Source organism: Ambystoma mexicanum, chromosome 3q, assembly GCF_040938575.1.
Source record: "Ambystoma mexicanum isolate Mex_15411 chromosome 3q, UKY_AmexF1_1, whole genome shotgun sequence".
In the NCBI taxonomy this organism is placed as follows: Eukaryota; Metazoa; Chordata; class Amphibia; order Caudata; family Ambystomatidae; genus Ambystoma; species Ambystoma mexicanum.
In genome coordinates this window covers 278,431,982-278,455,246 of record NC_090926.1, presented here as the reverse complement: position 1 = coordinate 278,455,246, position 23,265 = coordinate 278,431,982, and the positions used below count along the sequence as shown (strand labels likewise).

Below are 23,265 nucleotides of genomic sequence, written 5' to 3'. Positions count from 1 at the left end.
TTTACTTTTCAAGAATGTCAAAATTACGTCAAGATGACCAACTCTTTGTGGGTTCTACAGGTCGTAAATTGGGGTTAGCGGTGACAAAACAAACTATATCCCGCTGGATCATTCTGGCTATATTGGAATGCTACAGATTAGCAGGAAATGACCCACTAGATGGGCTACGGGCTCATTCCACTAGATGAATGGCTACTTCTGTGGCTTTGAAGAGGGGAGTCCCTGCAAAAGACATTTGCTCGACTGCAACATGGGTATTAATGCATACCTTCATCAAGCATTACTGCTTAGATGCCTCCTCCTCCAATGAGGGTTTATTTGCCAGGGCGGTACTTCATTCCGTCCATGAAAACAATAACTAGCACTCCCACCTCAAAATTGATCACTGCTATGGGAGTCTATCACAAGATGAGGAATATGTGCGTGGACACAATCCATTCGAAGAACAAGTTACTTACCAACTGTAACGTTCTTTCGAATGGATGTTCCTCCCACGTATTCCTCATCGACCCTCCAAACCTACCCCGTAGTACAGTTTACGTTTTCTTATACTTTCCTCTCATGATGGGCCTATCAGTCACAGGACACGCCTTGGTGTTCCACAAGTATTTCCTCGAAAAAACAGAACTGATGCCAACCGGCGCGGCTCGAGCTATTTATACCTGCAATGACGTTGACACGGAACGGAGCCCGTCGAGGGACAATTGACGCCAAGACCTCGAGCACAGCTCCCTCTGCCAAAAAAATGTTTCCGAAGCAACGAAGCTGGCGATAACGAATATCACAAGATGAGGAATACGTGGGAGGAACATTCAGTCGAAAGAACGTTACAGTTGGTAAGTAACTTGTTCTTCTGATATATGTTCCTCCTACGGATCCCTAATCGCCCCCCCCCCCCCAACTACCCATCATGGTTCATAGCTAGTACACCATCGATTCAGCCCAACAGCATTGCAAGAGCCAACAGCGTGTGCTGCGCCCGCTGGTAGCAGAACAGTTTCCGGAGAACAGGTGTGCTGGGATAGGGATATCATAGATGAGTCAGTGGGAGGAACATCTATTAGAAAGAACATTATAGCAAGGTAAGCAATTTGTTTTTGCCTATTATTTTTGTCTTAATACTTGATGCGGCTGTGCAGAGGGAAAAAAAGTCAATTGAGGCCACGGGGCGCCATGCGCGCTATTTATACTGACCTCGACGTCACATTTGGCGGTGAAGCCCACTATCAGGTCCCAGCGCCGAAATCCTGCAGGAGCAGATGAGTAGGCCACCTAGTCCCTCAAACCAGTACACCCAACAGTCAATTGACCACCTATTGGATTGACCAGAGTGGGGGAAAAGGGGAATTGGAGAAAATAATAAAAGGTCAGGAAAGCTCTGGTCTCCTCAGCTTCTAGACGACATGGGTGGATCTCAGGATTTCTTGCTTGTGTTGCCAAAAACCTCTTCACTGTTAATTTACTCATCTGATCATCGCTGTGCTGTGCCACATGTAGTTTGATTGCTTGTTTCTTCACACTAGTTACTGTAAAACTTTTCTTTCTATGCAACGTTACGATACCTCAGAGTCTTTACTTGTGCCACAACTACGAAATGTTTTGCTGCTTACTCTTATAGTGGATCTTCAACTGAACACTGCTGCTTCTTCCAAAATGTTAGAAAATCTGCACGCTAGCGTTAGTTTAAACTAACATGCCATCGCGAGAACACGTAACAAATGAAATCACTTCATTAACTTCTGATCCGCTACACTTCAAACTTCTGATCCGCGCCCACAGCTGATCCTGTTAATAAAAGGCCTCTTCTCTGGTAACGGCTTCCTTTGACCCGCGCCCCTTAGATCAGTATGCTTCCTCATGCCGCAGGGTGCTTTTCTCTAGCACGGCCTGCCTGGATTACAACGCGACATGCCTGCAATTGCTTACAAAGTAAACCATCTGAACTTACGCGCGTGCCGGCTAGTAGCTTTTACACAGAAGCGCGCACAGAGAGCAATTCAACTGGACACTTTAACTCTTCCTGTATAATTCTTAGTTTACTCTACTTGAGAATTTAGTTACACTTTTGTAGATAACAGTATTTACTTTTCCTCAGTGAACTATTATATAACTTTGTACAGTCAACTTCTAATTTTAAACTGAATTGAAAAAAAATACTTTCTTGAATCTTTAGTTTATTGATAACTTCAGACACTTATCTGATATAACAATGTTCCTGGCTCTTTCTGCTGGTCTTGTATCTGGATATACATTTATTTTCCTCTGATAAATCTTGCTTTGTCTGGAGCTCTTGAGCACTGTGACCGCTCCTGAACAGATCTTGAATGAAAGGCAGTTTAGAACCTCTCCTGAGGTTCCAAACTGAATCACAATAGTCCTCAACCAATTACTGCTGATCAGGAAGTAGTGCATCTTGAGCTGGGACAATAGGGCAATAGTAGCTGGCTGAAATAATGATTGTGTTAAGGAAACACCATTGACAATATTGGCAAAAGCAATCTTGTCATGATTCCTGCCCCTCATGTCCCCAGCCCTCCAAGATGTCAGACTGGAGCCAGACCACGATCACCTACATGGCCCTCAAGGGCCTCTACATCCCTCCAAAGACCCACTTGGAGTCAGACTTGGCGCTTGTGGCACCACACTCACTCACTCCCATAGGATAACATTGGGGATTGGACTTGTAGTGCATTGATGGGGACAAGATGGATGCCCCCACATATTTCGGTTCCCAGAACTGCATGTGCAGTCTAGTCTTTTGGGTGTGGTTCAGCCCAGAGACACCTGGGATACCCAGAGACTATTTAAGCCACGCCCAGGCTGAGAAACATGCTTTGTGTTTTCTGCACCTGCAGCGTGACACTTACCATGTTCGGATCGGTCTCCAGTAGGCCTGCATCTTTCTTCTGCGCTCAGCTCCTGCAAGAAGAAGATCACCATTAGGAACAGCCTTACCTTGCGGCGCTTCTGCCCATCGTTCATCGCTCCTTCTGTTCTGCAGGCATCTTCGGCGGTGTCATTCCGAACCCGGCACGCCGCTTCCTAAGGAAAAGGGAAAAGAACAGAAAAAGGCATTAGTAAGCATTCAGCAAATCTTTGCTTATTTTTTAAAGACTGTACAAGCTTGAAAAGCTTACCTGAATCCCAGCCGCTCTGGGGGAACTCTGTCTCCGGAACTTCTCATCCATCTGCAAGAGGGAAAAGACACTCCAGGTTAGTGTGGAAACATCTAGAGGCGCCACATACCGCGCTTACTCAACGCATTTCTTCTTCATAACCGGCATCCACGCTGAAAACGTTGCGGCACCTAAAAGACACAGAAAAATAACTCAGTTCAATACAAATACGAAAGGGTCGCATTGCGCTCTCATTCACCTTCAGCGCTACTCATCTCAGCAGCACGTCACCATCCCCCGACGCCAGCCATCATCTAAGGAAGGAAAGGAACCAAGTTAGAGAACTGTTCAAAAGACTCATTATACTTACCTGTCGGACTCTTGCCAGTGAAGTAACTAGGCAGTCAATCAACGCGCCCCTGCGCTGAAAGCAGGATGGAGAGCACACTTTCCAAGAAAACAAGGTGAGCTGTGGATCAAAGGGAGGGGTTGGACCCCGGGGAAGAAGGGGTTCAAGCACACAGAGACAATAGGGAGTTAAACTCTGCCAATCCTGTGTTTCAGGCCCAGTCTCCAGTCGAGTCTACTCCAGGGTAGGGTTTGAGGTCGTAAGAGGTCAGAACAGGCTGAGTGACATCCCCGTGGATACCAGGTGAGCGTTACAAATCTCTAACCTAACACCTTCTTTTTCACCGGGACCTGACAGTACCCCTCCCTGTAAAGCCCTGCCACAGGGCCTGGTTTCTCCAGTCTGCGTAAATGAAATCTCTTGACTAATATCAGTGAATGGACATCTTGCTTAGCCACCCACGATCTTTCCTCAGGGCCATACCCTTTCCAATCTATCAAATACTGCAGTCTACCTCGAACCATCCTAGAATCCAGAATATCTTGAACCTCATACTCTTCTCCTGAACCTCCACACTAACTGGACCTGGTGCCTGAATTAACCTAGTTCCTTTAACACAGAGTTTCAAGAGATTGACATGAAAAGTGGGATGGACCCTCAGGCTAGCTGGTAGCCTCAATTTAATAGTGACTGGAGAGAGAACTTTATCAATTTCAAATGACCCCAGAAAATGTGGACTAAATGTGTCTTTACCCTTCAGAGCTATGTTCTTGCTGGAAAACCAAACCATATCACCTGGTTGATAATTTGGAGCTATCCTACGCTTAACATCAGCAAATCTCTCATAATCAGACTTACTCTTTTGTAAAGCCTCTGTAGCTGTTTTGATATTCTGAGCCATGGCTCTTAATCTCTCTTCAACATCAGGAACTTCCACTTCCTCCATATTCACATCCCTAAGAAATCTGGGATGAAACCCTGATTTAAATAAAATGGCGACATGGTAGTTCAATATTTAGATGTGTTATTATAACTAAACTCTGCCAACCAAATTAACTCCACCCAACGCTTAGCTGTTTTGAGGTAACAACGCAAATATTTTTCCTTCTCCGATTAACCCTCTCAGTTTGGCCATTCGCCACTGGATGAAAACTGGTAGTTAGGCTAACATCAATTTTCAACACCTTACAGAATGCCTACCAGAATTTGGACAGAAACTGGACCCCCGATCTGATATTACTTGAGTAGGGAGTCCATGTAACCTTACCACATTCTGCAAGAAAGCTTGTGCTAAGTTAGTAGCTGTAGCTGAATCTTTAATGGGAACAAAATGACTGGACTTAGAGAAAACATCAACCACCACCACCAGAATCGTCGTGCAACCCTGATCAAGAGGCAAATCCACAATGTAATCTAAAGAGATTGTGTGCCATGAACGGGGAAGAATGGGTAGAGGAGTCAACAACCCATCTGGCCTTTGATTTTCTGACTTCACTCGCACACAGATCCAACATGTTCTAACATAATTCAAAGTGTCCTTACGCATCCCCTCCCACCAATACTCTCTACGTAGTAATTCTAAGGTTTTTCTAAAACCTGGATGTCCAGCAAGCGGAGCATCATGACACTGTTGAAAAGCCTCCTCTCGCAACCTTTCAGAAGGCAAAAATAACCTTGAATCTACAAATGGCACACCATTCTTGATCACTCGTGCCGGATCCTTCCTTGCCCATTCAATCATTTGATCCCTTGTCATTTCTTTCTACACCTGTTCACTCAAGCTTGCAACCTTTCGTACCTCTGCAATCACAAAATTACTGTCTAGAAGCAATGACACTGATGATGAAGAATCTTCCTTGGAACTTCTGGGGTTACATCTTGATAAGGCATCCGCCTTGCCATTTTGTCACACAGGCTTAAAGGTAATTACAAAGTCATAATCTGTGAAGAAAAGAGACCATCTTAACTGGCGTGGCGTTAAAGTTTTTGCTGAGTGCAGGAAGGTTAAATTTCGATGATCTGTAAGCACAGTCACTTTATGTTGAGTTCCTAGCAAATAATGCCTCCACTCTCCGAATGCTGCTTTTATAGCCAATAGCTCTCGGTCAGAAATTGTGTAATTTCTTTCAGCGCTTGAAAACTTCTTCGAGTAGGAAGCTACAGGATGTAATTGACCCGTACTTGGATGTCTCTGTGAAAACACTGCTCCTAGAGCCAGATCTGAGGCATCTGCTTCAACAAAAAATTGTTGTTCTACATCGGGATGCAATAATATCGGACCTGAAGTGAATTTATACTTGAAAAAACTGAATGGCTCCTCAGCTTCCTTCTCTCAGGGAAATGTTACACCCTTCTTTAACAACCGAGTTAAAGGTGTCAACACAGACGAAAAGTCTGGAATGAACCACCGGTAGAAGTTGGCAAATCCAATGAAGATCTGAACATCTTTCACGCAAGTAGGTGAAGGCTAGTCCAGAACCGCCTTAATCTTACTGGAATCCATCTCCAATCCGGCCAGTGAAATTACAAAACCCAAAAATTCAACTCTGGTCATGTGAAACTGGCTTTTCTCTGACTTGGCGAATAAATGATTTGCTCGCAGTTTCAACAATACCTTTCATACATGTTCCTGTTGTTGATCCTCTTTCCGAGAGAAGATAAAAATATCGTCGATGTAAGCAACTACGAAGACATCCAGATACTCCCGTAAGACCTCATTGATAAAGTATTAGAACGCCAGTGGCGCATTAAAAAGGCCTAAAGGCATCACTTGGTACTCGAACAATCCAAAGCGAGTTCGAAATGCTGTCTTCCAGTTGTCACCTTCTCTGATTCTTACCAAGAAATAAGCTCCCCGGAGGTCCAACTTAGTGAATACTTTGGCACCCTGTATGGCACCTAACATGACCGAAATCAGTGGAAGCAGGTAACGGTTCTTAATAGTAATCTTGTTGAGGGCCCTATAATCTATGCAAGTTCTTAAAATCTTATCCTTCTTGGGCATGGAGAATAATGGCGATGCTGCTGACAATTGCGAATGACGGATAAAACCCTTTTCAAGGTTTTCCTGCAGATATTTCTTCAAATGTTCGTTCTCTCTCTCAGTTAATGCATATATTCTACCACAAGGAATTGGGGCCCAATCCTCCAACTCGATTTTACAATCATATGGACGACGCAGGGGTAACTCATTCCCCTCATGCTCAGTAAAGACATCCGCAAACTCTTGATAGCATTCAGGCAGGGTTCCAATCACTGCCCCAATCACATGCTCCTCAGCTACTCCATCAGCCAAAAACTCTCCCAGACTCACTTCTTCTCCAACATCCCTCTCCTCCCATGGTTTTACACAATGTTCCGAACAAAACTCTGATCTAAATTCCACTGTCCTCTTAGCCCAATCTATTAAGGGATTATGCAAGGTCAACCAGGGCATACCTAAGATAATTTGCAATTAAGGTGCATCAATTAATTCAAACATGATCTTCTCCCAATGTCCACCTGAAATTTTCAACCCAAGGAATTCTGTGGTTTGTGTAATGAGTCCCGAGCTGAGTTGTGTCCATCTACTGCTCTGACCTGTTCTGGAACCTCCTTAGCCACAACTGGTACTCCTAAACGGATGGCTAGACTCTTGTCCATGAAGTTACCTGTTGCCCCGGAATCTAAAACACAAGGACCCCCACATTTCAAACCTCCCTTCCAAAACAAGGATACATTTATTGTCATGTGTGGCACTGATGCCTGAATTGTGTTCGCCACCATCTGACCTCTTCCTGAAGATGTGTTGATTCTTCGAGGGGTACTGGGACAATTCCCAACAAAGTAGCCACTATCCCCAAAATAAAGACAAAGATTTTCCTTCCGCCTCTTCTCCTTCTCTTCCTTTGTGAAAGGAGCCCTAAACTGTCTTTCTCTTCCAGAAACTTTGACAGCTCTCTGAACTACATATATCTTTGGTCGCTCACTACGTACCCAAAGCCTGCCATCGAGACCGGTCCTCCTGCGCTCTAGATGTCTCTCACTCAATCTTGCATCAAGTTTCAAAACAAGAGTGATTAACTCCTCACATGAAACTGGTCTCTCTACAATTGTCATCAAAGCATCCTTTAGTTCTTCACGCAAACCTCTATAGAAAAGAGAAGATCTTTTCTCTTCTGGCTAAGCACATTCTAAAACTAATGCTCGAAACTGGGTAATATAAACGGATAAATCCTTGTTTCCTTGTTTCAATTCCAAAAGCTCACTATCTACACTCTGAGTTAAAGTAGGTCTATCAAACATCTTTTTAAACTCAACTTTAAATAACTCCCAGCTCTCAAGCTCCCTGGCGCCTCCTCCAACCAAAGGAACTGACCAGGCAGCCGCCTCGCCAGACAAGTATGAAATCAAAAAAGCCACCTTTACCCTTTCATTTGGAAATGACTCGGACCTCCACATAAAATGCAATTTGCACTGCATGAGAAATGATTTAATCTTTTGTGGATCCCCAGAGAACCGCTCCGGTGGAGCCAATGGGGTAGTCACCACTTTAATCGCTGGAACTCCCCCTTTATGCTTCTCCAGCCCTCTTACTCATCCTACTGTTACCCCCTCCACTTCTGGATATAACACTGGCGGTTCCTTTTCCGGATTCCAACCTGAAACACTTGGTTTTTCAGCCTTCAGCCTCTACTCCTTCCTTATTCACCTGAACACTCAACTCTTGAAGCCTATCACTCAACTCTTTAGTCTCTTCCCTAGACTTCGACATTTCTTCCTTTGTTTCTGAAAGCATCCTAGCTTATGAGCATAAAGACATCTCTGTTTCAGGCTCCATCACTGTTCAGGCAGGTATTTAACGTGGGCCTTTCATTCTACCAGGTCCGAGGGCCGAAATCCTGCAGGAGCAGATGAGTAGCCCACCTAGTACCTCAAACCAGTACACCCAACAGTCAATTGAACAACTATTGGATTGACCAGAGTGGGGGAAAAGGGGATGTGGAGAAAATAATAAATGGTCAGGAAAGCTCTGGTCTCCTCAGCTTCTAGACGACATGGATGGATCTCAGGAATCCTGCAAATAACATATTGTTGTTACCATTTAACTAAACGTTCTAACACTTCACATATCTAATGTACCTTCCCAGAACCTATGGTTACCTGACTGCTTCTCATCTATATCTAAGAGGCTGCAAATGAGTTGAGTTCTTGTAATTCTGCTGAAAACTCTCAACTGCTGAATTCTCTGTGTTCCCAAACTCTGTTATTTTGCATTGGAAAATGACTTCCCTGCTCTGTTGAACCTCTTCTGTTGTCTTGTACTGTTGCTACTTTTAATGAATCTTTCCTTTAAAAAAATATAGTTTATGTTGCCTTGTATTTTAGCTCTAAATGAAATTCTTGCTTGTGTTGCCAAAAAGCTCTTCTTTGTTAATTTACTCATCTGATCATCACTTTGCTGTGCCACATGTAGTTTGATTGCTTGTTTCTTCACACTAGTTACTGTAAAACGTTTCTTTCTATGCAATGTTACGATAACTCAGTCAATTGGCCTTTACTTGTGCCACAACTATGAAATGTTTTGCTGCTTACACTTATAATGGATCTTCAACTAAACACTGCTGCTTCTTCCAAAATGTTCAAATATCCACGTGCTAACGTTACCTTAAACTAACATGCTGTCGCGAGAACATGTAACAAATGAAATCGCTGCATTAACTTCCGATCCGTTACACTTGAAACCTCCAATCTGCGCCCACAGCTGATCCTGTTAATAATACATCTCTTCTCTGGTAACGGCTTCCTTTGACGCGCACCCCTTACGTCATCATGTTTCCTAACGTCAAAGGGTGCTTTTCTCTAGCGTGGCCTGCCTGGATTACAATACGATGCGCCTGCAATTTCAATTGCAATTGCTTACAAAGTAAACCATCTAAATTTTGCATGTGCCGGCTAGTAGACAAGTAGCTTTTACACTGACGCACGCACAGAGAGCAATTCAACTGGACACTTTAACTCTTCCTGTATAATTCTTAGTTTACTCTACTTGAGAATTTAGTTAAACTTTTGTAGATAAGTCTTTACTTTTCCTCAATAAACTATTATATAACTTTGTACAGTCAACTTCAAATTTTAAACTGAATTGAAAAAAAATACTTTCTTGAATCTTTAGCTTATTGATAACTTCAGTCACTTATTTGATATAACAATGTTTGTGGCTCTTTCTGCTGGTCTTGTATCTGGATATACATTTCTTTTCCTCTGATAAATCTTGCTTTGTCTGGAGCTCTTGAGCACTGGGACAACACCTGAACAGATCTTGAATGAAAGGAAGTTTAGAACCTCTCCTGAGGTTCCAAACTGCACCACAATAGTCCTCAACCAGTTACCGCTGATCAGGAAGTAGTGCATCTTGAGCTGGGACAATAGGGACAATAGTAGCTGGCTGAAATAATGATTATGTTAAGGAAACACCATTGGCGAAATTGGCAAAAGCAATCTCTAACCTAACACCTTCTGTTACACCGGGACCTGATACCCACAACTCGAGAATCCTCGATGCTGCACCACACAGCACCCCCTGCCGGGAGAAAAATGTTTTTCGAGTTCTTCAGAGCAGGTAATTATATCTAAGATGAAGAATCCGTGGGAGGAACACCCTTCAGAAAGAACATGACATGGGGTAAGTAATTTTTTCTTCACTGTCCGTGGTCTCCGTTTCAGGGTGACATGACATACCCGTTGCACATCTCAGAATGTCACAGTAACTCCTGTGGTGAGCCCTGTGAGTCAATGTGCTAATGGGAGAGCCTATTCAAAGAAACTTGTCCTCAGGTCCCCATTGTTAAGGATGTCACCCCGAAGGGTTGGGGAGCTCATCTAAATGGTTTGACAGTGAGTGATCGGACTGTGGCCCCATATTGAGGAAAGGCAACACATCAATCTGCTACAACTCCAGGCCATCCGACTGACCCTGATTGTCTGCCTTCCTTCTGTACAGGGCAGGTGTGCCCTGGTTCTTTTTTAATGTATTTATTTGTGTATTCTTTTTCAAAACAAACGTGATTTATAATTGTATAATGTAATACATAAAGCACGTATTTGCCGGCTGCATAATTGATGAGATGTAGACATAAGGTAACCCACAACTGTGATACAAAAGTAAAGTACATATTCAACATCTTGTAACGTAAAATCTCTCAGCATTGTATAGTATCTTCATCTCTCCCTGCACCCTAATAAAACTATCAACATTTAAATCAGCACCAAATGTAATATTAAATAGAAAATAAGACATACACAAATATAACATATAAACCCACTAACAAAGAGACAGCACTTAGCACATATATGCAGTCAACAAAAAGGAAAATATTTTAAAATCCCTTAACAGTTTCATACAAACATCATCCATATAATTAATGGAATGATCCACACATATCCAAATAATCTTCTTTATCCACCTTCTTATACATTACTTTCTCAAATAATGATAATATTTGAAGTTCTGCAATCCAATCTTATACTTTCTTGTTTCCAGACCTTCAATATTTGTTTTTTCACTGCTATCAACGCCTTATTGATCCAGCTACCGTGACCCTTGCCCAGGTCAGAAATGTTCACATCCATAAAAAGAATGGTTTGAGTCGGGCGTCTAACAGTGCATTCCCTAATAAAATCCCTTCTACCCAGCACCTCAGACCAATACCTACTAACTCTTGAACATCTCCAAAGCATGTGATATAAGGAGCCACCCCTATTCCCACAACCCCCGCAATTATTATCTAGCAAGCCTTGCGCCTTCATCTTCACATGAGTCACTTGAGGGGTCCCCCAAAGGGCGAAGATCTCCAGGAGAACCTCCTGAGCCAGCTCCCACTTGTGAGAGATCGCGCTCTGCCTGCTCAGAGCGTCCGCCGTCTCGTTTTCATCTCCGGCCAGATGAACTGCCGAGATCGAAATTTCCTGCTGGATGGCCCAGAACCAGAGCTGCATCGCCTCCCTGCACAGAGGAAGTGACCCTGCCCCCCCTTTTTGTTGAGGTTGTGCATGGCCACTGTGTTGTCCGTCAGAATCAGGACATTCTTCCCTCGCACAGTCGGCAGAAAAGCCTTCAGGGCAAGCCTAACGGCCCTCGGCTCCAACAGATTGATATGGAGTCTGGACTCGTTGGCATGAGCTCCCCATCCCGTGAGGGATGCGTCCGTCACGATCGTCACCTCCGGCCAGGGTAGCCAAAATGGAGCCCCCCTCATCAGATTGCCTTCGACGGCCCACCACAGAAGGTCCTGGGCGACCAAGGGCGGCACCTGAACGGGTTCCGACATCCTGCCGGAGGACTGTGACCACTGCACCTTGAGAGCCCATTGCAGAGATCTCATCCGCAACCTGGCCTCTGGCACGAGAAGAATGGAGGATGCCATGAGGCCGAGCAACCTCAAGAACTCGATTGCTGGGAGACTCTAGGCATGTTGAAACTTGTGCACCATCTGCTGAATGTGATGAGCCCTCACCTGGGGAGGAAAACACTGACCCAGGGATGTGTTGAGTACTGCTCCGATGTACTGGAGCTGCTGAGTTGGCATCAAGTGGGACTTCTTTAAGTTGAGGGAGAAGCCCAGCTTGTGAAGGGAATGGCAGGTGACAGACAGATGATCCAGGACTTGCTCGGGAGAGCGTGCCCTGATCAACCAATTGTCCAGGTAGGGGTAGACGTGCATCCCCCCTTTCCTGAGATACGCTGCCACCACCACCATGAGCTTGGTGAAGACTCTCGGGGTGGAGGTCAATCCGAACGGCAGGACCCGAAACTGAAAGTGCGAGTCACCAACTGCAAACCTCAGGTACTTCTTGTGCTTGGGATGGATCGACACATGAAAATAAGCGCCCTTGAGGTCGAGAGACACCAACCAGTCCTGAAGTTGAAGGGCCTGGAGGACTTGAGAAAGAGTAACCATCTTGAACTTGTCCTTCCCGAGGAGCTTGTTCAAACCGTTCAAGTCCATGATGGGTCTCAATCCCCCGTCTTTCTTTGAAATAAAAAAATAAGGGGAATACCATCCCTTGTTCCTCTCTGCTACAGGCACCAGTTCTATGGCACCTTTCTCCAGCAGGGATTGTATTTCCTGCGCAAGGAGTGGATCCGGACCCTTCCAAGAGAGATTCCCTGGTGGATTGTCGTGAGGCCTGTGCCGGAAAGGAAGACAGTAGTCGTGGGCTATGATCTCCAGAAACCACACATCTGAAGTAATGGCACACCACTCTACAAGATGCTGCGCAAGCCTTCCCCCAACTGGCGAACCATGGGACATGGCCTCATGACTGAGCTGAAGCGGCTGCGGCAGTGCCTGAGGACAAAGAGGCAACTGCCCGAGCGGCCTTGGCACCTCGAGTACCCTGTTTTCGACCTCTGGCACTCCTACAGTGGCCCCTTTGACTTGCAGCTCCTCTTGATTAACTAAAGGATGAGTAATATCGAAAGGAACCTCCCCTCCATTGCTGTCCCCTAGGACGAAAAGGTTGAGGTTGGCGAACTGCAGCGCTCAACGACTTGGCTGCAGCTTTGGAGGTCTGCAACCTCTCAAGGCTCTCATCAGCCTTGCTGCCAAAAAGATGTTCACCATCAAAGGACATGTTGTGGGGCCGGGCTTGCACATCAGGAGCAAACCCCGACTTCCGCAACCACGCAAACCTGCGTATTACGGTGCTCACCGCCATGGACCGGCTGACACAATCTACCATGTCCAGACCCGACTGAACAGACTCACACATGGCATCCTTGCCATCCTGCACGATAGCAAGAAAACCATCCCGTTCCTCCCCTTCGGGAATATGTTCAGCCGCTAAGGAAATACAGTTCAACAGAGTGTGCGTGAAACGTGACAAGGCACATACGGAGTTGGCTGCCTGAGGAGCCATACCCCCTGAAGGAAACACTTTCTTCGCCCAGCCCTCAAAACGTTTGTCGTCCCTATCAGGAGGGATGGTAGGGTACAACGCCTGCTTTGCTGGGGCCGTAGCCGCCTGCACCACCAAACTCTCTGGTGTGGGGTGCGTGGTCATGTAGCAGGGGTCGCCACTGACTGGGCGGTATTTCTTCGGCAAGGACTTGCTCACTGCCGGGAGACTCTCTGGAGAAGTCCAAGCCGCAGCCACCCTTCTCTGCAAGGCCATATGGAATGGCAACACCGGGTCAGTTGGTGGACCTTGGTCGAGGATATCAGTCAGGTCATTCTGCTGAAAATCTGCAGGTGGCACAGACCACTCCAACTAATCCGTCACCCTCGACATAAGGCGCTGGTACGATGACTCGACGTGCGTGCCAGGCTCAGGCCTACCGAACTCCACCTCCGGAGAGGTGTCCAGACCACTGGCGTCATGTAAAGACTGGTGCAGGTCTTCAGGCTGGCTATGACCAGAAAGGAGGACATCAGGAACCTCTGCAGGAACCTCAACTTCCTCAGACCCTTCATCCACCTCAGAAATATAATCCAGAGGCTGGAAGGAGGGCACAGAAAAAGGGACAAAGACACTTTTTGCCTTGGCCAGAGCCTTTCTGGGGGGTTCCACCGTGCAACGGGGTACCTCCGACAAAGCAGCCTCGAAAGGCGTTGAGGGCATTGACGGAATCGGCATCGACATCGAGCGTGGTGCTGACAGCTTTGACGGCGTGGGAGGAGGGTGGAGCCCCGGGGGTGGAGCCCCGAGCGTGTCCTTCGACAGCCTGGGCACCGATGGCGTTGACGACTTCCTCTGAGGCGGAGCCTTGAGAGAGTCCCTCGACGACCTCGGCACCGAAGGCGTCGATGTCTTCGGAGACTTCACAGGCTCTCGCGGTTCGAGGGCGTCGAGGACCGGGACCTGGAACGGGTATGCCGAGAGCGACCATGCTTGTCCGACCGGGACCTCGAAGGTGCCCGGTGGTCGCAACGACCGCTCGAGCCCGAAGACATACGAGTGGCGTCTCTAGCATAGTCACGTCCGGCGTCTTTCGACGGCGCGGACGGACCGGAGCCCTCCGACTGAAAAATCGCCATCATCTCCTTTCGGAAGGAATCCCATTGCTCAGGAGTGGAATGCTTGGTGGGACAACCAACCCACCGACGGGCGGAGTCCTCAGACGAGGACGGGGAAGGCGACCGGTGCTGGCGCTTCCATGTGTGCCTCAAAGAGGCAGAAGAATGGCGGGACCGACTCCTGGACCGAGACCCCCCCGGACTTACGCTGACGATGCATAGAGTTGCCCCCGTCAGTCGAAAGGCCGGCAGATCTCGACTTCCGGGGTTTGGCCACCTTACCTATAGAAAGCTTCTTCTTATGCTCCTGCAAGGCCTTCGAAGTAAGCGACTGGCAGTCCACACAGTCATCCGTGTTGTGGTCCTCCCCGAGGCACCAGAGGCAAGTGTTGTGCGTGTCCGTCAGCGACATCTTAGACCAGCAGTCCCGACACTTCTTAAAACCTGCCGCAGGGTTGAAGAAGATGAACGCATGATGAGATATACTTCACAAATTAACAGGTTTGAGGAACCGAAAGAACAGAACTCAGATTAGTCGAGGCGCGAGATCTCTGAAGCCAACACGTTCGCAGAAAAAACAGAACTGAGCCTACGGCATCGTGCGTCCTACTTCTAACATCCGGGGATGTCGGCTCGATGGAGGCCCTCGAGGACAGTGTATCGACGTCATTGACGCAGGACGCAGATGCCGAAAGATTTTCCGAAGCAGCACAGCTGTGGTGATTACTGTCATAGATATGGAATACGTCGGAGGACCCAATCCCCTCGAATATTACAGACTTATACCAAAGGTTGGGTTCCTATTGCCAGGTGGCCAAGGTTGTTGTAGTGCACACAAAGGGTACTGCACCAAATCTTGCCTAACATGGACAATACTGTGGACGTGAATTACCTCGACAAGTGAGTTGGTGTGGGATTGATTTGTCTGTACAGGGATGTGATAAAATGGTTCTAGGCTCAGGCAAATGACCTCTCCCTGTCAGCTGCTCATCTTGATGTACCAGAGGGCACTGTTAAGAGATGCCTTTGCCTCCCCCAAGTAAGAACTCTGCCAGTCATCTCTATACAAAATATTTGCCCTTTGGGAGACCCCTAAGGTGGACATCTTCATCTCCAGTGTAAGCAGCAATTGTGAATTGTCGCGCTCCAGCGATTTTCCATCAGGGTGAGCCCTGGGGGAAGTATTGTCAAGGGGAACTTTGCTGACATCTATGTGTTTTCATCAATACCTGTCTTTCCATTGGTTCTCAGGACTCTGCAAATGTCCCAGTCATAATGATCATGATTGTACCAGACTGGAACCGGAGGACGTTGTACCTGGAACCTACGCACATGGGAGTAAGACCGACACAAAGGTGACATACTGACTGATACAAACTTGTATTCAAGACAAAGTAAGAAGGATTGAAGGAAGCCCTAACTAGCACTGTCACTATGAGGGGTTTCCCTGCGTCAACAAAACTAACTAAGGATACTGTCAGTGCCAGAATGTCCAAATTATAGTCCACCGTCCTGTGTTCAAAACCTATCCTATCCCTCACATGCTAAATTTAGGAAAAGGCAAAAGGGTAAATGTCTCTTTGACTGCCGACCTGCAGCCTGATATTATGTTCAACACAAAAGTTGCACATTAAAGTTCAATAAGGGTGCTTAAAAGGGTAAATATAAGTTCCACAAGGCTTGGTGTTGATTCCCCTTTCCCCAAAGCCTTTCTCGTATTCCACCAACTCAATTGTTTATTAGCAGAACTGCTTCCCGGGGCTGCAACAAGGTAAAACAGCCTGGCTCTTTCTCCCAAGCTGTATAGCACTTATTCTTCATGTGTTGTGGGTCCCAGGCCCTATTCACCACCCCAGGTCCTTTTCCCATAGCCTTCGTTCACTCTCCTGCCATGGTCTCTGGGTTCAACTGCCACACACCAAGTTTGTATCCTCCTACAATATCATTTGGGGAACACTTCCCCAAACTTGGTTCTCAATCTCTTTCACATATTCACTCACATATTCTCTCACTATTCCACATCCCTGGTTTACTCCCTTGCCAGGGTCTGTGTCTGTCACTGCCTTCTGTAGGGATTGTGCTCCCCTGTTGTTATCAGTTGGGGATTGCCTTTCCTCCACAGGTCTAAGACCCCCTTCAGCTGGTTGCTTACAATTGTATCTCTCCGCAATCTGTCTTCACACAACAGTCCTGTCCACCCCTGTACCTGTTGGGTCTTGCCCTTGTTGCTCCTGTTGTTCACGGCTCTCTGAGGCATCGGAACGGCTTCTCTGGCTCAGCAGAGCCTTCTGCAGTCTTTTGTGTGCTGTTGCAACAAGTTGCCTCTGGGTCAGAGTCTCTGGAGCAGCCCTGGTAACCGACAGGTAAGTCTCGTCCTCCCTGCTCCGCCTCTTGCGTTGTCAGTCTCCCATGGGCCTACCTCTCCTCTGCACTCCGTCGGCTGCTTCCTCTGTGCGGCACAGTGCTTGGTCGGTATTGAGCTGGGATCAAAGATGCCATCCTTCCCTTCCTGCTGGATCTTTAAATGACAGACAGACAATTACATCAAGGCAAGAACTAGAGCGTATGCCGTTGTTCGTGCTAGTAATCTTCATTGCGCGCAACCTCTTCCTCGGCACAGTACTGTTATTAGCTTCTATACGAGTGTCCTTTTCTTCAATTGATTTTACTGGAGCAGCATGACAACAGTACATTGTGGTACTGGATTAAGGGTGCACAGAAGAGGTTTGTGTAATTGTGGAAGGGTTAAGGGGATACTGCGTTCTCCCTCTGGTGTCACTGCCCCCATTGAGGTCCTCCCTCCCCATGAGATCCTCCCGCTGAGCACCACCCTCAGGGGGAGTTTTGGGTAGTGGCCTCACCAACCAGGCCTCATGAGGGGGGGCTTCCCCATCTAAAACAGTGACACTACCTTGGGATTCATCACAGTACCTGGTTGCTAATTCAATATTAAAGAAGGGCCACTGGTATGCAGTTTGTGTGGGGATTGTCGAACCAATGTCAATATGCCAGCTTACTGTTTGTTTGTTGGATTTGCACCCTCTTTTAACATTTCCCATAGCAGTTTGAGCCCCTGCATTCTTGTTCTTTGAGGTTGCTCACACTTGTGTAGGGTTTGTCCGGTCCTCCATCACTTCTACTAGGTGAGCTCCAGACTCTGCCAATCCTCTGTGCCTTATCTTCTGTAAGGAGACTGTCACTGTGAGGGTGAGACAGACCTTGTCGAACTTCCATCTTTGAGGAGATTTAACTTCCTGTTTTCTACTTTCCACTACACCCTTCTAAGATGCAAGAGAGCTTTACTTGTGTAGACCCCAAGAGGATTCTTAGCTACTATGTTTCTCTGACGAGGGGCATCAGGAAGATTGAACAGCTGTTTGTTGGTTTCGCTGGACCTTTTGCAGGGAGGGCTGTTACCAGTGCTCTGCATTTTGCAGTTTAATGATCTGGCTGAACAGATCATAAAACAGAAGTACCTGTAGTTTGTAGGGCTTATTCTATAGGTGTCCTGAGGGCTACATCTGCTTTGCAGACGGGTGTCTCTGTTTGGAACGTCTGTCCGACGGCTAAGTGGGCTTCACTGTACACATTTACCAAGCACTAATGCTGGAATATTTAATCTGGTCAGTATGTCTTCTTTAGCCGTGCAGTGCTCCAGAGTTTCTTTTTTTAGGTTGTAGTTTTTTGCTCTCCTCCCAGTTCCAGGTTTCTGTACTGCTTTGGGAATCTAAGTTGAGGATTCTCTGGAGGAAGGAATCCATTAGAAGAACACACTACTTACCACTTATGTTTTTTTCTTATGTATTAGTCCTTTCTAGCACAGATTCCTCATCACCCACCTTCCCCTCTTTTTGAATAGCTTGTTCAGTTTGTTCAGTTCTTGATGTTCTGTGGTTGCTAAGCTGCTGAGCGCTAGGGAAAATGGTGGAATTAAGATCATGCAGTGCTGTTAGTTCCATATATATTGTCCCTGATGTTACATCCAGTATCATGCAAGCCCATTGGTGATGTCACCCCTCTTCCCTACCGACCCCAACCCTGCTGACTGAAAAAGTTTCTGAAGATAGCTAGCACCGGAGAACATACATTTTTAGAGGCGGTATCATGGTAGGAATGACGAGTCCTTCAGAAAGAACATTACAGCACAGTAAGTAGTTTGTTCTTCTAATACCTATGTTTTACGTGATGCTCCAGTTCCTGGGAGGCTGCATATGCATTCTGCCTGATCCAGGGAAGCATCTGCCCTCCAGACATTGACAGGCGGGACTGTGGCTATGCTCTCTCCCTTTGAAAGCATTCTTGCTGGATGTCTCCTTCTTTTGGCCAGGAGGTTCTGCATAACTTGTTCAAACCTGTTGGCATATGCTATTAACTCTTCTCCAGCATTTCTATTCTTTGTAATGTCAAATAGTGAAGTTGGGAAGGATGAAAGGTGTCTTAGATGTACTACTATTTAAATATGATCTTCATGGTGATTCAAATACTCTTTCACAGTGCCCATTCTGCCATCCCCATCTGCATTTGCCTGTTACCCCATTAGTGCTTGCCCTAAGTACTTGAGAGACCAGTGGCTGTCCCTTTGTTGACCATATATATACATATATAATAGTTTGGGTGGGTATGAGATGCTGAAGTGGAGGCCCCTAGTGCATGAAGGGCTTCTCTAAGAGAGGTATCTAAATTCTATAGCAACTGATTTTACTCTAAATAGCGGTTTTCCAGCGTAGTCTGTTGCAGTAGTAGCCCTCCCAGCAGTTTGTGAAGGAGAGTTACAAAGAAGGAGCATCTGAATCACTACAAAGGTAATATTTCATGACACGCTTTCCCCTCGGCTAACTTGTCTGCACCCCACTGGTTCCCACCTTTGCCTCTGGCACTTTCCGGTCCATCTGCTGGCTATTTTCTGTTCAATTACTGTGGCCGCTCACTGACTCTCTCCTGTCCCCTGACTGAATCTCTCCTACTTACCACAAACTCCCTGCTGCTGCTGAATGACTCACTCGCTCCTCTCTTCTGGCCCTTCTTAATAATACTCTCCTGGCCCTCCCCACTGACTTTCTCCTCCACCTCCCTACCAACTCTCTTCCCTTCTTTGTCTTCCTCTTTCTTCCCTTTGCCCTTTTTATTTTCTTCCTTGTGCCCCCACTGAAGGAATTTAGAGGACCTGTTAGTCCCTTCAGTTGTCAACACTTCCCACAACAACTACAACTGCCAAATCATATTCAATTGAATGACTAGTCGCGCCTGAGAGGGGCATTGCAGGTACTGGGCATACGATGCTCTACTAGGGCACGTGATGCCTGTAGCTGAGTTGGAAGTGTCGCCCCAACGTCATATGATGTTGAATATCTGAGGCCATGACTTGGGCCATGAATGGGTTGGATGGCCTTGTAAGGTCATTCTTGGGCCAACAAAGGCAGTACATGGCCATATGAGTCTGTCCCTGGGCGAGTGATTCCTATGGCCCCATGCTGTTCCTCTCCTGTAGCCTTCTTCATGTCCCTTGTCCTGCAGTGCTCCTCCTGTTCATTACCCATGTCTCTATCAATGTGTTGTTTTTCCCAGTGCTCCTTCCCTCTGCACCCCTTAGACATCTGTCCATAGCACAGAGACCATATTCACTGCATAGAAGCCACAGCTATTGGCCGTGTCAATGCTTGTTTCTTTTTTTGTAGCTCAAAATGATTTTTTCAAGGCAGTTGAGCCCGCTGGTGAGAGCCTGATAGTTTCTTCACTCAAATTGGTCCATGCTGAGTCTAGAGCCTCCTGATCCGCACGTCTCTTCTGACTCTCGTCATCAGGCATTGGATGCCGAGTGGTGTTCCCCTCTAGCATGTCATCAGGTGCAGAGACTTCATGTAGAGGCAAAAACAAGGAAGAGATCCTGTAACTGGACTCTTAAGGGTGACTGAAGAGAAACTCTATAAAGCACAATGTAACATCAAGACAGGGAGTTTTATCCTCTCTTGTGTTTCTTTTGGGTAGCATTAAAGCAATAATCTATCTTATTCTGTGTTTGTCTTTCATGCAATGCTTACTTTATTTAAAGGTCACATCACACATCTACATTTTCCTTCTAGACTGTGTTGGCGACACATCCCACAGGTTCCCCCTTCTTGATTGTTTAATCCAGCTGCTGTAAACCCCCCTCCCGCCCCCAATCGGTGCATGTTGTACTTACTGTTCCCCATAGAGTGTGCTATTTTTAAATGCAACATCTTGAACTAGTCACAGGAAAGTAAGTTCTTTGATTTTCTCTTGGCTTCATAATAGAAAGGGTGGCAGTGGATGATGGTTGGGAAGATGGATTGGCAAATAGATTTAGGGTGCATTATACTATGTTGCTAATAACACAATTTGCCTTTACATTACAGCATTCCAGGCACATTGGAGTCCTCCCAGGGGGAAATTCACCTTACTATCTACGTCATTCCACAGGAGAAGAAGCTGGTGGTAGTGGTGCACGCCTGCAGGTGACAGATCCGAAAAAACGCGAGCACACACCCTCTCTCTATCTCTCTCTCTCTAACACAAGTACAATCACATTACCATGTGCTCTTGCTTTCAAATGTATTGTTATTATTTTTAAATGTGTAACCAACAGTTAGGAAATGTGCCACATCATTGTTCCTTAGATTTGAATATCAGTGAATAAAGAAGGTCTTAGCATATTAACACATAAAATCTCTACAAATGTGTTCTTCAATCTTCAAATGATATTCAAAATAGATCACATTCCATCCTGAGGAATGAACACCAAAATCCAACCCTTTTTGTGTAACCATCAAATCTTTATGCGAGGACAAGTTCAACATGGTCACCCTAGCCCAGATTTGAATGGATTCCATTCTCCTGTAGATTCCTCATCAGATAGTTATCCCTTTGAGCGTCAGCTGCTCTGAAACTTTTCAACAGTGGCCATAATATGAATAGACTTGATTGTCAATCCCTATTGACTCAACATGGTGTTCGTTGACTTTGGACGTGACGTCAGCCGCTGTACATATACCACGTCACTACACCCCTGACCTCACTTACTTTTTTCCGGGTGCTCAGCATGCTGCTATTTTGGAACATCTCTTGTCAGAGAATTTTTTTGATTGATAGTTTTCCCTCAATTTTCGATGTTCTTCGTCAGTATGTCCGTTCCTAAGATGTCCGGGTTCAAGAAGTGCCAAAACTGCAATGCCAAGATGTCCATCACCAACCCACACAACATCTGCGTGTTGTGCCTTGCTTCGGATCACGTTGTCGAGGATTGCGGTTCTTGCCAGAAAATTAACCCAAAATCTTTGAGGGCACAGTCGGCAAAGCTAGCGCTCGCGCATCCCCCGTTGAAGTCCCCAGCTCGTTCGACCACCCGGTCATCGAGTCAGATACAGAGGGCCTTACACCCGAGGAGGACAGGTACCGAAAGAAGACCACGAAAAGGTCACACTTGCAGAGCCATTCATCGTCCTCTTCCCACAAGAGACTCCAATTCGTCGGAAAAAAGGGGCAAGAGCTACCAGAGTCCAGGTCCGTTGAGGGCAGAATGGGAGGCGTTCAAGGAGCAGATGCTCCAAACGTTCAAGACGACTGATGCTGGTACGACTCTGGTCTCAACGCAGCAGGACCCTATGGCTCCAGTTGTGCCTGGTGGTTCCGGCACCAAGGCAGCCAGGTCAGATATGACGTCTCGTGCTCAAACGTCGAGAAGTCTGCCGTAGTGCCTAAGGGCGTGATAGCATCAGCACCAACAGGCCTGTTAGGAGCTAAGCCATCGATGTCAGCACCGGTGGTCGACCGCTCCTTCATCCCCGAGTCCCGGTCGAGGTTTTTGTCACAATGCACTCGATCTTCGACTAAGAAGGGAACCAGGTACGCTTTGGCTTCAGGCCTTCAGGGGAGGGGCCCAGAAGAGACTACTATTTTGTTGACCAGGCAGATTTGGTCACCTCTGCAGAAGCGCCCCATGATGCCAGTGGCCGGGCCACGTCTTCGGACCTGGGCATGCTGCAAACCGCCCCATATGGCGATGCTATCGCCCAGTACCGCGGATAGTTGAGAGCGTGGTAGATGCATTAGGCTTGGGCACCCCGGCTAAACCATTATCATCCGAAGATCTGACAGACATCCTGGACAGGAGCCCCTGACTGAAACTGAAAGGGTGTTGCCCTTCAATGTGGCCTTGTCCGATCCCATTTCCACTTTGTGGTTGAAGCCTTGTTCCACTCGGCCGTTGATTCGTATCTCACTAAGAAATACAAACCAGTGAGGGGGACCCGCTGTTCCTATGCACATTACTTACCCCTGAAGGGCTGGAGATTCAGGCAGCTACAGTGAGCTGCAGGCCCTCCACGTCCATATCAACCCTTCCACCAGACAGGGAATCTAAAAAGGCAGAAGCCTTTTGAAAGAATATGTTTTGCTTCGGGCAGTATGGCCCTCAAGGCGGTGAACGCATCCTGTGCGTTCGCCAAATATTCTCACAGTCTGTGGAGGCTGGTCGAGGAAACTGCAGAACACATTTCTGCCTTAGACATGAGGGATGGGTTCTTACCCCTTGTGGACAACGGGAAGGAGGTGGCTTGCCAGGCACTGCAATCGAGCCTTGACATTGCGGATTGTGTAGGCAGGTCGGTGGAATCGGCTGCTATGCTGAGAAAGTCGGCCTATCTGCACAGCTCATGGTTTTTGCCAAATGTCCAGTTAAAGTTGTTGGACGTAGCATTCGATGACCAACACCTGTTTCGCCCTAGGGCCGATGAGTTCTGGAAATCATGGACTCCAAGCATTCCGCCAAGTCACTGGGCCTGGCTCT

The 23,265-nt window shown here is 46.8% G+C and overlaps 1 protein-coding gene across 1 annotated transcript in view; it reads left to right on the top strand.

Moving 5' to 3' along the window:
• Nucleotides 1-23,265, top strand: part of ESYT1 (extended synaptotagmin 1) — a 1,383,482-nt gene that overhangs the window by 1,239,228 nt on the left and 120,989 nt on the right. The window contains exon 27 of the mRNA XM_069653762.1: nucleotides 20,837-20,935. Coding sequence (XP_069509863.1) covers nucleotides 20,837-20,935 — 99 coding nt within the window. The remainder of the gene's footprint in view (nucleotides 1-20,836; nucleotides 20,936-23,265) is intronic.